This window comes from Piliocolobus tephrosceles, chromosome 5 (genome assembly GCF_002776525.5).
Source record: "Piliocolobus tephrosceles isolate RC106 chromosome 5, ASM277652v3, whole genome shotgun sequence".
NCBI lineage: Eukaryota > Metazoa > Chordata > Mammalia > Primates > Cercopithecidae > Piliocolobus > Piliocolobus tephrosceles.
Genome location: NC_045438.1, coordinates 23,195,585 through 23,213,320, shown reverse-complemented (window position 1 = coordinate 23,213,320; position 17,736 = coordinate 23,195,585). Strand labels below are relative to the sequence as shown.

The window sequence follows — 17,736 nt, the reverse complement described above, 5'->3', positions numbered from 1 at the left end:
TCAAAAATGATAATAAAATTATGTTTCCTCCTTTATTCATTTTTTTTTCAAAATAAATTTTGCTTTATTCTCTTTTTTCTTCTCTCAGTAGAAAGTGAATTAAAGAAGTTGGATTCTTTGGGGATGATGATAAATCCTTTTGGACATTTTGAATTTAAGGTGACAATAGAATTGGCCTGACACCAGCAGGGAGTTGGAGATGTGACATGTTAACTTAGCCACAAGGTCAAGACTGAAAATATGAATCTGGTAGACACATGTGTAAAGATTATAGTTTATGTCAGTGAATGGCATTTTCAAGTAAAAGAATGGAGACAGAGAATAAGACCATTTCATGGACTCTTTTCCTCACGTTAGAGATATTAAAAGGAAATAGAAAATAAAGAAAAATGAATTTAAGAAATGAGGAAAGAATTAGGTTAATTCAATGAAGTATAAAGAAAAACAAGAGAAGGGAGATGGTGACTGACCAAATTCTAACTGGTTGGTTCATTTCTAGATTTGGGAAAGAGTTACATTACATTTAATTATTAATAACAGGTCGAATATCTTTCCCTGCATCATCAGGCAAAAATCTGCTTTGATAGTTGGGAAATAAAAATTTTTCTAATTAGTTTAGTAATAGTTAATTGAAATTTTCTCAGATATATAAATTTTACAGCAAGAAAATCAAAATTTAAAAAATGAACGCCATATATTGTCATTATAATATTTGTTAAATTTCGTCTTAAATCAATTATTATAGGTAGTCTTTGCTTAATAGTAATTGCTCATATATTTTTATCTCATGAAGAAAAGTAAAGAGGAAGAGTTGTTTTTTTCAAATAAAAAAGATTATAATATATTTCTCTGCATACCATCTTTTTACATAGGAGGTCAGAAAAGCAAATTTTGTTGAGCAAAAGAATCCAAATATCTGATATCTTTCTAAATGAATTATTCATTTTGTTACAGAAGAAATAAAACTGAGATTGTTGGAACGGTACATTATTCCACATTGCGCTTGCATCTGGTTTTAAGGATTTGTTCCCTATAGCCTACAGTATATGACAGGTTTTATCTCCTTCCTGTCCGTTAACATTCACAAGAGTGCAATTTTATTCCCTAAAGCTTAAATAAGCCACATTGTTACATGGCTTTTTTATATAACAAATTTTTAAATTGATAAGATTTATCTAGATCTTTGTAGCAACTATCAAAATTATTAAAATATGACAGCTTTCTAGGATGTGTTCATTCTGAAACATACATTAGATATACATTTCTGTTACTATAGCGACATCTGAGAGAGATATACCTGCATCCCCTAGTCCCAAAGGGTTAAATAAAGACAAATTGGGTTGTTTTAAGTGTACAATAATCCCTTGGTTTATCCTTCATGCTCTGTAAGTTTATTGTTTTATTTATAAAGTTAGGCACATCATTCACTAATGGTGCCCCGTACATTATGAAGGTAGAAACATATCTGAAAACAGTCATATGAAGAAAAGTATAAGTATATAATTTCAGCCTGAGTAATTTATAATTTTATCATATGCAATATAATATAGGTTTTTACAGACAGTCAGAAGACCATTAAGTTTCCTTCCCTTTGTATTACTATTCAAAAAAAAATGTAATAAATTTTGTTCTCCCAGATGACGAACTGAATAGATTAATTACCATATTATATGTGTTTTCCTTCTTACTGCTATATACTTTCAACTTAAAAATTACTTCAGAACAAATAGCATATCTCTCCTGTGTTGAAAATAACTCAACTCAGTTGATGGCTGAGGTTAGTTCTTATTTCTCTCTATTTGATATATGATCAAGAGAACCACAATTGTCAAGAATAATACAACAGAATAATAAGGCTATATGAGGAATTGTCAAAAGTATTAATTCAATAGCCCAAGTCACATTTGATGCTGTAAGGCAATTTCAAACAGTTAGCAGACACTTCAGGTTACAGACTAATTTTTTCTCAGTTTCCTTAACAGGACATCTACGAAAATATCAACCCAGGAAGTTACACACTGCTAAATGCTTTAGGATATTTAGTTTCAACACTAATATCTCATGCATTAGCATAAGCAGAAATAATTACAATTATATTAAATGTGTATGCTGATTTGCTGCTATCATCTTATGTATCATTTTATATTATATTCCCATTATTTTGTTAATTTAACTATGATATAACATTTAAAAGTTTCTCCGGTGGAATATTTTTATTTTTCCTTAGATTTTGTGGACACTGTAATTAAAATATGCTATTTGAAATTTTAATAATAATGTTGGATTTTCATAGAATTTTCAATGAAGAAAATATATTAACTATATCCCTATGTATACAAAGAAAGCAGAATCAAAAGGGTTAGTCCTGTGTATCACATTATTGAAATTAAGTCATTTCAATATGAATGTACACAGGGAGTTGGTTGATTATTCTAATTTCTGCTTCACTCATAAGCATCTCGCAGATAGTTCATTAGAAAAAGCAGAGAAGACAGCACAAAGTTCTAAACTCTAATCAGGTAACAAAAATTTACCTTAATGTTTTACCACATTTTATTACCTCTTACCAATATCAATTATGAAGCCATCACCTGTTTACAAAAGATTTCATGGAAATAAATACACCTCTTTCACATATATAAAGCCCACAAAATTTCAACCCTGATTCTATTTCACAAATGTCTCCCTCAGCCTCAAACTAACTGATCCATTCATAGGTTAGACACATTCAAACTATTTTTTTTTTTAGTGGATTGAGAAAAACAATGGTTTACATTCTTTTAATATTATCAGAAGTTTCATGTGTACCATTTTTGAGTTTCTATGTTTCTGTACATTTTTCATTACCATTGCTTCCTTCTAGCACTGTATTACTTGAAGAATATGAGGCAGTTGCAACAACTAAAGAATTAAATGGTGTAAATATACCTTTTTTCAAACCCTTTGAACAGGAAAGAGAAGAAAACCCAGTACAGATAACTATATAACTTTGCCCTTTATGGTTTTCTTTTAGATTATTTGTTAAAAAGGAAATTATTAAATTTTTATGGGCTCTGCACAGCCTAGCCTTGGTTTATAGGATGAGAAGAAAATAAAAGATTAACTGTTTCATTGCCAAGGAATAGTCATTATCTGCCCGTGTACATTGGAAGAATTCTTAGCGCCCTGGCTGTGGTTTCAATGCCTGTGTCCAAGGTCATGAAGTCACGAGCTTTATTCTGTGCCTGCAGTCATCATGTGGAGCAGTGAACACAATTACAGAACATTTGTACAGCCAGCTTTGCTCAAATCTCTTTCTCTCTTTCCTTAATATTAAACAAATTCTCTGATCTGCTGGATCATTTTACTCAGGCAATATGTCTGAACACCTGCCTTACAATTTTTAAGGTGATTATTTAAAATTGAAAATATCATTAAAAGTCATCCTACTGTGGAACTTCTTTGAAGAAAGTGGATTATAGAGTAGCAGAGATATATAAATTGGGCAAGGAATTCAAATCCTTGGGAAAGCGTGTCTGCTTTTCTTACACTGAGGCGAATGTGAGTTTTCAGCAGCAATCCTGTCTGGGTCCCTCCTAGAGCCACTGAACAATTTCTTTTCATTGGTCACGGCACCTTCCTGAAAAGACTGCCTGCTAACCAGAGTGTGGGGAATGATGCCCTGCAAGAAACACAGAAATGGCATCCTCTAGGGAGATTTTGTCAGCCATGGTGAGGACTTGTCCACATTCTGATCATAAAATTACACCTTCGAGAAGCTTTGGTTCTCTCTCATATCATGATGTCATCTTCTTATTTTATCCTTCATCTTTTCTCATTGAACAAAAACAAATCAAGATGATTTTCACTTGATAGAAAGCTACATATCACAGTTAAATAATAAACAAACAGCACATGCTGAGTGCTTTGTGGAACTCCTGCATTTAGGATCATAAATGTGTATTACCATTCTCCTCTTCTCTCTCCTGCCAAAATATATAGCTTGACAAGGCAAAGGTAGTTCTTGAGGAATTTTCTTTAAAAAAATTTTTTTAGCTGTCTTGGTCTTTTAAAGCGTGCAAGTATCTCTAGGTTTTAAAAACATCAACATGTTTGCAAGGGCCTTCTGCTCTAATACAGGGTAAGTAAAAGAATATTTTTACAATTTTTATGTTGTGAAGTTTTAAATACGAGGAAGTACATACAAGTTTGAAACTCTCTCAAGTGTCAGAATTTGCTACTACCTTGAATGGATTATCTCATTTTACTTACTTGTTGTCAATTGCATTCTAACAGAAGGATGATGGTTTTCGAGATCTAAAGTCTGTGCTATTTGAGTAGTAAGGGCATTCATGTGAAAAATACAGTAGCAAGATACACACATACAGAGCACAAAAAAACTAAGTGAAAAAAGCAAGTATTTAGTTTTCCTAGCCTATTTAGAATAAAGGGTTTATTTTATTCATTTCTGTAACATATTATATCCCTCTAGTAAGAATTTCATTCAACCAAGGCCATTAACTGTTAAATTATTACACTGCTATTTAAAATCAATAATGAAAATGTTTAGCAGAGTAATAAGCAAACTAAGTGATTTCAGAAATCTTCAAGATTTTTTTTTTTTAATTCACATTTTGCTTCAGAAATGTCTCAGTGGTTAACGTTTTAAAGTACATTGCCTGGTCACTATAATGATCACCATTTCACATTAGTTTTGCTTAAGAAAAAGTACATTTTTGTGACTCACTAAACATATTTTTAAGAGAAAAATGCAGAAATATAAATCAAGACATCTTTCATTTTACTTTCATTGAGGTGCATCTAAGCAAGCAGAACAGGATGAGACTCTGCCTTACTTAGGAAGACACTTGCTAACACACTACTGATGACTCAGGCAAATTAGAGGTAAATTACCTTTGAGAGGTCCCCAGCCTCCAAATAGAAGCAGATAACAAACACATTCCACGTAACCCAGAGGACTAGCCAGACAGCATACTGTAGAGAAGCAAGAGAGAAATAACATATAATTAATTTGGAATCAGTTGAATCAAATAAAACTTGAACTTTTACACACCCAAATATAAGATTAGTGGGAAAGGTTAGATATTGCTTCTCTCTAAGGAACAGGATTAGATGTACGTTTATCTCTGTTGAGTTTTTTCTTTCCTTTTTTTTTTTCCTTTTTTTTTTTTTTTCTTTTCTTTTCTTTTTTTTTTTTTTTTTTTTTTTTTTTTTTTTTGACAAAGTCTCACTCTGTCACCCAGGCTGGAGTGCCGTGGCATGATCTTGGCTCACTGCAACCTCTTTCTCCCAGGTTCAAGTGATTCTGCACTCTCAGCCTCCCAAGTAGCTGGGACTACAGGTGCGTGCCACCACACCCAGCTAATTTTTGTATTTTCATTAGAGATGGGGTTTTGTCATGTTGGCCAGGCTGGACTGTTGAGTTTTTTTTTTTTTTCTTACTGTTACAGACTCATAGTATTACAGCTCAAACCTGCCTCAGGATAAATTTTCTGGTTTTAAGACAAAAAAGAGTAATCCACATTTTTGTTTTAAGAGTGAATAATTATAGTTTCTGGACATCTAAAAAATTTCAATGCTCTAACATAGATGTCAGATAAAACCCACCAAAAGAAAACTCACAGTTTCCTTAGCAAAACCATCCCCATGTAGGACAATGTATAACCCTTTCCCACGTTGTCAACGATAATCTTCAAATCAGTCTTTCTGTCTCTGTCCCATTCTAATCAGCTTTCCCTCTTTGGTGTCTCCTTTTCACATCTCCATTCACCTTCTTATTTTATCATTTCACTATCTCCCATTACAGTGACCATCTAGCTAGTGTCCCTAAATTTATTCTATTTTCTCTTTAGTGTACCTTCTTTAATGATGACAGATTTTCTTACTAAGATATAGTTCTGATCATTCAGTCAGCTAAAACGTATGAAGCACCCAGAAGGCAACGTGCTAGCAAGACACTGAGAATACAGAGACCAATGATGAATTCCTCCTGAACTCAAATCAAGTGAGGGTGATAGATTTTTTAAAAATAGATCATTATTATACAGGAATCATAAAAATATATAAAGTCTGAGCACAAGGAAGGAAAATGAGAGGAGTACATAACCTGTTCTGGGAAAAAGAATCTGCAAAGCTTAACAAAAGAGGTTAAGAAACACCTTCTAGAAGAGATGAATCAAGCTTAAAATGAATGGACTTAAAAGCATGGGGGGTTGGAAGGACTTTCATGGGAGGGTCCTGGAAACAAAGGAAAGAGCAGGTGTGAATTTTTCAAAAGTGAAACAAGATTGTATCATGTCACTTCCCTTCTAAACAAATGCCAGTGGCTTCTATCCTTTCTAGGTGAGTTCCAACATCTTTAATTTATGCTTCACGAACCTCCATGATCATGATCATGATCATGTTCTTGCACCTTGTTATCTTTTGAGACAACATATGCATTTCAGTTGATCTCTGGAGTAATCCTCGATTCCAGACACATATATTATTTGCTCTTCCATATAGATGGAAAGTTATTTCCCACCTCTGTGTCTTTTTGTGTATTATTGTTGGAGTGATCAGACCCAACACCAGGTTGTGGGGGTGACGAAGTCTGGCAGAGTCAAAGGAATGAGAAAAGACAGTTTGAGAGAGAAAGTGGGTCCAGGGGGCCATTGCGAGTGTGGCGGTTGCAAAGGCCCCAAGCTCTGGAAGCCCAGTCTGTTTATTGGTGCTCTAACAAAGAAACAGGTGGTGAGAAGGTGGGGGTTGAAAGGGCAAGCATATGATCTACAGCTCTGATGGTTTAGTATTTCCTTTGAAGCATATGGAACATATTCTGCTACTTGAGATAATGGAGAGCAGGTTCTTTGAACTCAAAATACAATCCATCCTGGGAGAGCAAGGGACAAAGAGCTAGTAAGTCTAGACACAATCCAGAGCCATGAGCCCTGGATTCTATCCAAGCCATGAGGAGTTTTATGCCCTGGGCTTAGATTGTGGTGTGTCAGGGCAGCCTTCTGCCCTGTGGCACAGAGTTTGGTGTTCCAAAGGCCACAAGGGGTTTTAGACTCTGGACTCTGGACATGTTCCAAGGCTCTTTTACATTAAGTCAGACATGCAAGCCCCGCCTCAGCTTCTCCCAACACTCAGCTTTTCTCCCAACAATTATCCATGTATTCTTGCATACTTTTACTTTCCCCTAGGCACTCTTCTTACCACCTATCATTTCTTTAAAAGGTTACTTCAAATATCACCTCCTTCATGAACAAGAATTGCCTGAGCCCTACTTAGTGCTGCAATGAACTTTGTTTCTCCTAATTTCATATGAAATGTCATATATCTGATTATTTGCATATTTTCTCCAATGCACAATGGTAAGCTCCTTAAAAGACTACTTTTTAATTTTTATGTTCCTAGGTTCCTAACTTAGTACTTTGCACAAAATGGGTATTAAGACAATATTTTGTAAGTCAATGAATAAGTAGCAATATGGAGAAAATGCTATTATTTTCAGATGCAGAACCCGTTCTTCCCTCTCAGATATGGTTTTTATTAGATTACTATGATCATTCATGTAGTATGAGGAGTGAGAGCTCTACATGAGGAGTTTATGTAACAATAAATGATAACTGTTTTCTAAAGGACCTGGTTTCATCTAACTGCTTAATGTGTGCATTGCTCAATGGACTATAATGTTAGGGCAAACTAAATGGTCCAAGACAAAATACAGAATTTGAGAAACTCTATGAGTTGAGGGTTGGATGTAGAGACAGAATCAGCGAGCTAAGCAGGCTGTAGCAAGAGAGGAACTTCAGCTATAGAACAGAGATCTAAGGAGAAATTTAAGTTTGTTTCAATGACTTAAGTGATTACAAGAGACAGAGAAAGCATGACTGATTATAATGTTTTATCATGTCCTTTGTGCACAATGATATATTGTCCCCATATTATTTATAATGGAGAGCTAAATAAACACCATTTACTAAAAGTCAAAGCAGTAGGATACTAAGATTTCAGCAATGGCTGATGAGCTAATGAGAGATATTGTATTATACATATCAAATTCTCCTGAAAATTTGTCGTCGGCAAGCATTCTTTCCAATATAGTATTTAAAAATGTCAATGCAGAAGCTTTTTAATTTCATAACTAAAATTATATTTTATGTTTATTAAATGCTAACCATGTTTATCTGTATTCATGTGGTATATATGGCACAGTCATTACTTCAGTATATGTTGAAAATATAATAAAAATTTGGAATCTTCATTTATACTTAGTTACATTTATGTGTATGTATAAATGTAAATTATACTTCGTTTGGTTAAAAAGCTGAAAACTTTATGTTTTGGTCACCAAAATTAATAATTTTATGGAACCATATGAAAGGCAATGGATTATATGCAAATAACTAGCATATAGAGAACAAGAACGCAGAACGTAATGTCTGGTTCTGTCACTTTATGCTCTTTGGCTATCTTCAAGTGATATGACCTATTACAATTAAGTTGACTTAAATACAAAATAGGCTTATTAGTAGTAGCAAACTCCATGGCTTCCGTGAGAATGGAATGATCAACTGTTGAAAAGTACACAATACTTGAATTTTCACTATATGTTGTCATTTTATTATGACGATTATGTTACATCATCATCTCTTCTTGTTAAAAAATAACCAGTAGGGTCGGGTGCAGTGGCTCACGCTTGTAATCCCAGCACTTTGGGAGGCCGAGGTGGGTGGATCACCTGAGGTCAGCAGTTTGAGACCAGTGGGCCAACGTGGCAAAACCGTGTCTCTACTAAAAATACAAAATTAGCCAAGCATGGTGGCAGAGGCCTGTAATCCCAGCTACTAGGGAGGCTGAGGCAGGAGAATCACTTGAACCCGGGAGGCAGAGGTTGCAGTGAGCCAAGATCGCACCACTGCACTCCAGCCTGGGTGACAGAGCAAGACTTCATCTCAAAATGAATGAATGAATGAATGAATAAAATAACAGTAATCTCCAAAGATGTATTTATTTGGATATTTAAAAATATACTTCCCACGTGTTTTTTGTTTGTTTGTTTGTTTGTTTGTTTTGTTTTGTTTTTGAGACGGGATCTCACTCTGCCACCCCTGCTGGAAGGCAGTGGCACGATCTTCGATCACTGCAGCTTCAACTGCCCTGGTTCAGGTAATCCTTCCACCTCAGCCTTTCGGGTAGCTGGAACTACAAGCATGCACAACCATGCCTGGCTAATTTGTTGTATTTTTTGTAGAGACAGAGTTTCACTATGTTGGTCTCAAACTCCTGGGCTCAAGCTATCTGCCTGCCTCAGCCTCTCAAACTTCTCATATTGACTGATATAAAACATTGGTCCATTATACTGAGCTTGCAAGCTAGACTTGTTTACTTAATGCAACATATTATTCACTAAATTAAGGGTTTTTGATATATTAATGACATTATTTATAGATGAATGCTGTTTCATGAAACCAACCTTCATTTGGGTTTCACTAAAATAACAATTTATTATTTCTAACAGCACAATACATAATTATAAAGCATTTTCTATATCTTATTTTATGAGTTGCTTTTTTTAAAAATATTTTTATTTATTTATTTACTTTTTAGAGAAGGCGTTTCACTCTGTTGCCCAGGCTGGAGTGCAGTGGTGTTATTATAGCTCACTGCAGCCTTGAACTCCTGGACTCCATGATCCTCCTGCCTCAGCCTCTTGAATAGCTAGGACTACAGGCACGTGCCACCATGCCCAGCTATGAGTTGCCTCTTGACAGTATTTATTGGCAATTATTTTGGAGCAGAATATAATTTTTTATTCCTCTTTTTCTAGAGTAATTCAGAAGGATATGTACATAAAGAATATAGCAAATGTTCCTTTCATATCCTTGCATTTACTTTCATTATTTTCACTTAATTGTATATTTCATTACAATCCAGTTACTCTCACAATGCACTATACTTCATTAGAGATTTACCAAAAAAAATGATCACTGTCACTGGTGTAACCCCTTTAATGAACATAGAAATCCACACTAGTGCTACAGAGGGTAATTGCTACTTGTGCATCACTATCCAAAGGCAGGACTTTATCTAATTTATCTCATTTAACTTTCCTCATTAATTTTCTCTCATTTATCTTTCTTATCCCTCCTATCTTAATCCTCTTATTTTCTTTTTTTATTCTTTTCTACATTTTTTTCTCATTTTAGTAGCTGGCACTTATCTATATCAAATATCCTGTAATTGGATTTTGCCTCGCTGCCTAAACATTGATGAAGATTTTGTACTGCCTTGTAATTTGGCCTATGCTTTTTGTCAATAAACCTTATTGTTCACCCTGCTCTTAAAATTACTCAGCATAGTTATTTAAGAGTATAAAGATCAGTACACACTTCTTCCCAGTTGCTACAGCTGGTTGATGTGATATAATTGACAATCATGCAGTTTGAGTGTAATTGGAAAAGATGTTCTGCCCTGGAGAGATGGCCTAATATAATAACAAAATATCACAATTGCTAGATACCACCTAACTTGTAGTTTTCTGCTATAAAACTGATCTTGTTTTAGCCTCATTTTTTTCTCGTGAAGAAAATTTTATATTTTATGTTTCAGATAGAAACTTTGAGATATCTGTGATGAGAGAAAAATTCTATTGTATGATAAAATTCACTTTTAAGAATTGATTTCTGAAGCACCAGGTGAACCATTTGAGAGATTAATTGAACTTAAGAATCCAGTGAAATGGTTAAAACTATCAGCTAAAAAACATAATTGAATCATCATGGCTTCCCTGTGGTATTTGTGGCTCCAAATGATGAAATCAAATTAGCTATATAAGATAAAAATTAGTTAAGGCTGTTAATCATGAAAGGCCAAAATATTGGTTAGGCTCAGAGACATGGCCCTATTATATGTCAAGGGTTATACAATAATTAGAAAGGTAGACCAAGGTAGTATACGACTAAGAACTTAATTAGAAAAGGAGGTGAGTCATGAATCAGTTCACATGTATTAAATACCAGCTGGATGCACGTGACTTCAACAGAGGCTACAGGGAAATATTACAGGATATAACTGAGTAACTCTTCTAATATTATTTATATTTATCAATGATTGGCAATTAATGCAAACTATAGGAATGCTTTTAGGTATGATTGTTTCTACTAGGATGCAAAACTAGTATCAGCTCACCAATATCACAGATATCATGCTGCTAATTTTAATGTCATATTGAGACAGCCAAGTAAAAACGAACCCCTGGAGAATACCCAACCGGCCTGCACACTGGGAGGATGGTGGGGAGCCTCAGGAAGTTCCTGCCTTTTGCAGTGGGGAGGAGGCTGGCTCTCTTCTTCCCTTGTGGTAACCTGGGAATCAATCTGTGAGGCAGGAAACCTGCTAACAGGACTCTCCTGCTTTGTTGAGGGTTCCTGTTTCCCTTTTTTTCCTTTTTACCCAATAAACACTGCCCTACTCACCCTACAATATGTCCACATGCCTAAATTATCCTGGTCCTCTGACAAAAACCCGTTTTTTCCCTATAACAATAATATAATCAGTTCTAATGAACTACGATAGAAGCATTCCTAAGGAACACTGTATTAACAAATCTTGTCTTAAAAACAACTTCTGGCCAGGCTTGGTGGTCAATTCTTGTAATCCCAGCACTTTGGGAGGCTGAAGTGGGCAGATCCTGAGTCAAGGAGTTCAAGACCAGCCTAGGCAAGAGGATGAAAGCCCATCCCTACTAAAAATTTGCTGGGCATGGTGGCGTGTTCCTGTAATCCCAGCTATTCAGCAGGCTGAGGTGGGAAGATCTCTTGAATCCGGGAGGTGGAGGTTTCAGTGAACCACGATCACTCCACTGCGCTCCAGCCTGGGTGACAGGGCAAGACCCTGTCTCAAAAATAAAAGAAAAAACAACAAAAAAAGACTTGCTTAAGCAAGAAAAAGCTCTAGAATTTTAAACAATTAGGTGTTTTAATATGAACAATAAAGATGTTTTAATAGATATAAATGTATACTCATAAAACAAACATCCCTGGTCAAAATGGTGGGACAATATTTACCATCTGCACAAAGTTAATTATATTTTCAGCTTAATTTTCTCATCTCCAACAGCAGTAGCATTTAATCTGCTTAGGCATTCTCATCACTGTCTTATTCTTTTCCTATTGTTATGATAAACCAAGAGCAAAAGTGGCCCAAATAAAGCAAATTATTTCCTTTAGGACCAATGCCAGTCTACTTTATGATGTAAATCATGTGTTCTAATTCACAAATCCTGTTACATCTAAATCAAGCTACATAAACCTGTCCCTTAAGAAAAATACCTACATAAAAACACACTATTATTATAACTTGTAGTTTGTCAGGGATAAAGGTTCTGATAAGGTTATCAGCCAGAGTGTGACAGAAATCCAGTTCTAATCTTAGATTATGCTGCAGATCACAGAGGAAGTCAGATTTCTACCTTCTCATTTTTTTACCAATGCTGCTGTCATATGATCAGGCTTTCTTGTGATTTTATATTTGCATAGATGTTTTAATGATTAAATTTAATTCATTTTAAAATAAGACGTATTGTTTTCCCCCCTTATAGAAATTTCTTATTATAGAAAATATTTAAAATTTTGAGCATCGGAAAGGGAAATTGAGAAAATGCTATATTTAATGTAATAATCAATATCATTTTAGTGTACAGGTTTCCATTCTTTTTCCTATGAATATATGGTCTAATGTGTGTTTAAATGAAATGGAAATCTTGCTCTATATTGTGTTACCTTTTTTTTTTCAGTTGATTAAAGCGTCTCACTAAGTATTCTATAACATGTGTCAGTTCAATCATGCACTTTGAGTTATTCAACTACTATTATTTATTTCAACTGTTATTTAACTGTTTGTAATTTTCTTGCTTATATTATGATCAATTCCTGGAAATGTCCATTTTGCATAAAAATATTTAGTTTAGTAAGACATATAAACTCTTGGAAATCATGCCTGAAAATATTTTGCTTAAACACTATTCTTAAGACAGACTATGAATGTTAGAACATTCAACGGGCATTATTTTAATGAACATATAAACACGACTTTTAAGTTTTATGAAACTCCAAATAAAAACAGTATCCCAAAGGTATTCCATTGTCTTGAAGTAAAAAGTGAAAAATAATTCCCTTTGATTGAAAAATTAATACTCATTCAGCATGAAAACACCCGTATATGACTAATTGCTTGCCTTTGCTGGTGCAAAACATTTCATGCCAAGATATTTACATTCCTATAGTCCTAAGGCTGGGAGCATGCCACTGAAGGGTCTTTAAACACCTATAATTATAAATTAAGTTATATAGAAACATTTCCCTGGATGTATGCAAATAAATTAGAAATTTGAATGTTAACGAAACATAAAAACTAGTGAAAAATACCAAACTATACTTTTACACGCTTATCCTTAGCAAACTAACACAGGAACAGAACATTAAATACAGCATGTTCTCACCTATAAGTGGGAGCTAAATGATGAGAACTTAAATACAAAGAAGGAAACAACAGGCATTGGGGTCTACTTGGCAGAAGAGAGGGTGAGAGGAGGGAGAGGAGCAGAAAAAATAACTATTGGGTACTGGGCTTAATTCCTAGGTGATGAAATAATATGCACAACAAACCCCCATGACACAAGTTTATCTATTAAGACACCTTCATGTGTACCCACGAACCTAATTTGAAAATTAAAAAAAAAAAAAAGGCCTAGGGGCAAGTTTTTTTTTTTTTAATAATCATATAGTGATTTTTGTTCATGTATATTTATCCTTATAACAAGGCTCTAAGATGTAGATGTGTAATTCATAGATCTCAAAATGATGAATAATAAGAAAATAATCTCCAGCAACTGTTGAAAAGGCAACTTCTGTCTCATTGCCACATGTTCATCACTACTTGTTTTCAGAAGTGCCATCAAAAGATAAACTTAATTTTGGCCAGTCAGCAAATATGAGTCATATTTATTGATCTATTTGGTTTTGGAAGTCTCAGTTTTAGAATTCTAATAAAACGGGCTTTCCCTATGTTGAAGTTTCTTGGATTAGCCCAATAACACTAAAAAACTTAAATAAAATTGTCTCTAGTTCTGATTACCTAGGTATTGAAAGATCATAGTCAAGATGTATTATAATACAGGTTTTAAAAAATTAGGATCATGTAAATTTGAAGATTTTCATATAATACATCTGATACTCTCTTTATTCTATTGCTTTAATGCCCTCTTCCTGGCCTACCCCGACCTTCCACACACACAATAGTAGGCTGGGAAGTAGCCCTCTCCAAGATATTCATATGCTAATCCCTGGGACCTGTGAATGTTACTATTATAGCAATAAATAAATAAATATCTAAAAAGTCTTTGCAGATATGATTAAGTTCAAGATTTTGAGATGAAGAGATTATTTTGTATTATCTGGGTAGGTCCGATGTAATCACTTGTATCTTTGTGTGAAGGAGGTAGATGGCTATTTCATACACAAACAGAAATTGATGAGGACAGAGCAGAGAGGGGGTTGCAGATGTGGACTTAAAGACTGAACTAATATGACCACGAACCAGGTAATCCCACAGTTAACAGAACCTGGAAGAGGCAAGGATAGAATTTTCCCCCAGAGACTCTTAAGTCTCTATGATATCTGCTCATTGCTACAGATTTCAAACTTGGGGACTCCAGAAGAATAAATTTCTGCAGTTATTATTATTATTATTATTATTATTATTATTATTATTATTATTATTTTTTTTTTTTTTAGGTGGAGTCTCATTCTGTCGCCAGGCTGGAGTGCAGTGGCGCGATATCAGCTCACTGCAACGTCCGCCTCCTGGGTTCAAGCGATTCTCCCGCCTCAGCCTCCCAGGTAGCTGGGACTACAGGCTCGTGCAACCATGCCCAGCTAAGTTTTGTATTTGTAGTACAGACAGGGCTTCACCATATTGGCCAGTATGGTCTTAATCTCTTGACGTCGTGATCTGCCAGCCTCGGCCTCCCACAGTGCTGGGATTACAGGCGTAAGCCACCGCGCCCAGCCAATTTCTGCAGTTTTAAACTACCAAGTTTGTAATGATCTGTGGTAATTTGTTACAGTAGCCATGGGAAACTAGTACACCCACCAAAATCTCTCCCCACCTAACCTCTCTGTCACTAAAATATAATGCTGAAGAGTGTAATATCTAAATACTTGTGGAGTAGTGTAATTAATTTCAAAATTGATTCACTCCTTTTGGGCAATTACATCACTACTTCAGAATCAATCCATTGCTAATCTTTAAATGGCATGCAAACAGAAATTTCTTTTTTTGGTTATTTGGCTGATGTAATTACTGTGAAGGTCTATGACAGGAAATGAGGTACTCTTGTTTCATAAGCATCTCTGCAAATTCTCAGTGTATTTCCAACATTCTAACAATAAAAGACTTTTTTTTGTTTGTTTTTAGAATAAAGTTCTACGATGCAGAAATAAATTTAGAGTTCTGAATATTTCCAAACTTGTAAAAAAAATTGTCAAAATGAGTTAAGCACCTAGAAAAATATCCCTAATCAAATAACTTTTTATTGCAACAAACTTTGAAAGCAAAGCAGGAGAAAGCAAGCGATAATCATCATCAGTATGATGGTGTAATACTTTTTAGTTAGGATAATGAATTACATGATATCATCAAAAATATTAAAATTCTAATAGCCAAGTAGCAGCTCTACATTTATCAGCTATCATTGCTGCCTTAAAAATTGGGAGAGGGTTTAAATTACTAATTGTTCATTATCTGTCATTTTAGTTTTCATACCAAATATTCTTCACTATGACTTTTTGACAAATTTTAACACTATAAATTAATAGTGCTATATTTGGCTCAGAGAAGTGAGTGAAGAGCATCACTTTTAGCTATATTCTTAGATTTTTATGACCATTTTGACCACTTCGAAGGCATCTGTGATTCTTATTAACTGATGTATCCTGGATAGCTAAAAGTGTTGAGTCCTTTAACCTTGTGATAAGTAATTAATTTTAAACAGAAGTATTATTAATCATATATTTAATTATAGTTTTTCTACTGTGCTTCATGAAAAAATGCATGGCACTCATAGACAGTGATACTATTTGTAAGGTACACCAATGTGAACAAAAAAGATAGCTTGCAGCAGCTGAAAGTGACTAACCCAAGGACTCTAGCCACCCCTGGTTCCTCATGAGAAGCTCAACATCCCAGCACATCTGTAAACTATTACCTGTGAGACTACTGGGAAGGGTTTTGCTCAGAAAAACATATAGAGTACACAATTTCTTTTCAAAAAGATAGGCTTGCTAATGTATCAAAAATGGTCTGTCTGCTCAACCTGCTCAATAGGGTAACTACAGTTCCCCAGGAGTCTGTATATTCTATAATCACCTAAAAGGAGCTTCTGAATATCACGTTGCTGGTCCAATTAATTGCTCAGCAATGACAGATAATGTGGACAAATCAAGGAGGCAATGCTCACTTGGTTTGCATTTCTCTTACAGAATTCTAAACTAGGTGCTTGAGTTTATTTGTTGTTGTGTTTTTTTGTTTGTTTGTTTGGTTTGCTTTGGTTTGGTTTTTTGAGACAGGGTTTCACTTCCTTACCCAGGCTGGAGTGCAGTGGAGCAATCACGGCTCAATGCATCCTCCACCTCCCAGGCTCAAGTGGTCCTCTCACCTCCGTCTCTTGAGCAGCCGGGACTACAGGTGTGTACAGCCATGCCTGGCTAATTATTATTATTTTGTAGTTTTGTAGAGACAGGGTCTTGCCATCTTATCCAGGCTGGTCTCACACTCCTAAGCTCAAGGGATCTGCCCATCTCAGCCTCCCAACGTGTTGGGATTACAGGTGTGAGCCACCACACACCGCGAGGATTTTTTTTTCTTTTTTGTATTGCAAATGCTCATTTGGAGAGTGAAGTTTCAAATTTAGATAAATTTTTTGATGGTACATCATAAATGATTAATATGAATTAAAGCTTTTCAGCTTTGTATTTTCCCCCATTTTAGAAGCATATAAATTTTTAAGATCTAACAGCTCTCCAGTGACTATCACAAAAGCAGGGTTCCAAACTATTAGTATCATAATTACTTTGCTAAGATTCATTAAAGAATGAAAAACAGGCTGGGTGCTGTGGCTTATGCCTGTAATCCCAGCACTTTGGGAGGCTGAGGCAGGTGGATCATAAGGTCAGGAGATCGAGACCATCCTGGCCAACATGGTGAAACTCCATCTCTAATAAAATACAAAAAAATTAGTCGGGTGTGGTGGTGCGTGCCTGTAGTCCCAGCTACTCAGGAGGCTGAGGCAGGGGAATCACTTGAACCCAGGAGGCAGAGGTTGCGGTGAGCCAAGATCTCACCACTGCACTCTAGCCTAGTGACAGAGCAAGACTCCATCTCAAAACAAACAAACAAACAAACAAAAAAAAACCACCTATTTCACAGTTAGATGTACTTTTGGCTACAGGTAAGAAAATACTGAATTATACGTGGTTTAAACACTATGTTTAAAAAATTTCTCATATATAAAGTCTGGAAATGGGCTGCTGTTGGAAAAATGGCTCAGTGCTATCAGAGCTCTAGATCTTCTTTCAAATCCCCACAAAGTAACACATTAGGCACAGAGAAAGGCACTAGGCAGGAGATAAAACCTCCTTTCCTTCTACAACACTCTGTTCTTCCAGGAAGGAAAACTCTTCCTAGAAAGGC

The 17,736-nt window shown here is 35.2% G+C and overlaps 1 protein-coding gene across 4 annotated transcripts in view; it reads right to left on the bottom strand.

Moving 5' to 3' along the window:
- NKAIN2 (sodium/potassium transporting ATPase interacting 2) overlaps nucleotides 1–17,736 on the bottom strand; it is a 1,025,502-nt gene that overhangs the window by 469,608 nt on the left and 538,158 nt on the right. For all 4 annotated transcript variants that reach the window (XM_023230729.1, XM_023230731.1, XM_023230730.1 and 1 more), the window contains one exon: nucleotides 4,894–4,974. In XM_023230729.1, the coding sequence (XP_023086497.1) occupies nucleotides 4,894–4,974 (81 nt within the window). The remainder of the gene's footprint in view (nucleotides 1–4,893; nucleotides 4,975–17,736) is intronic.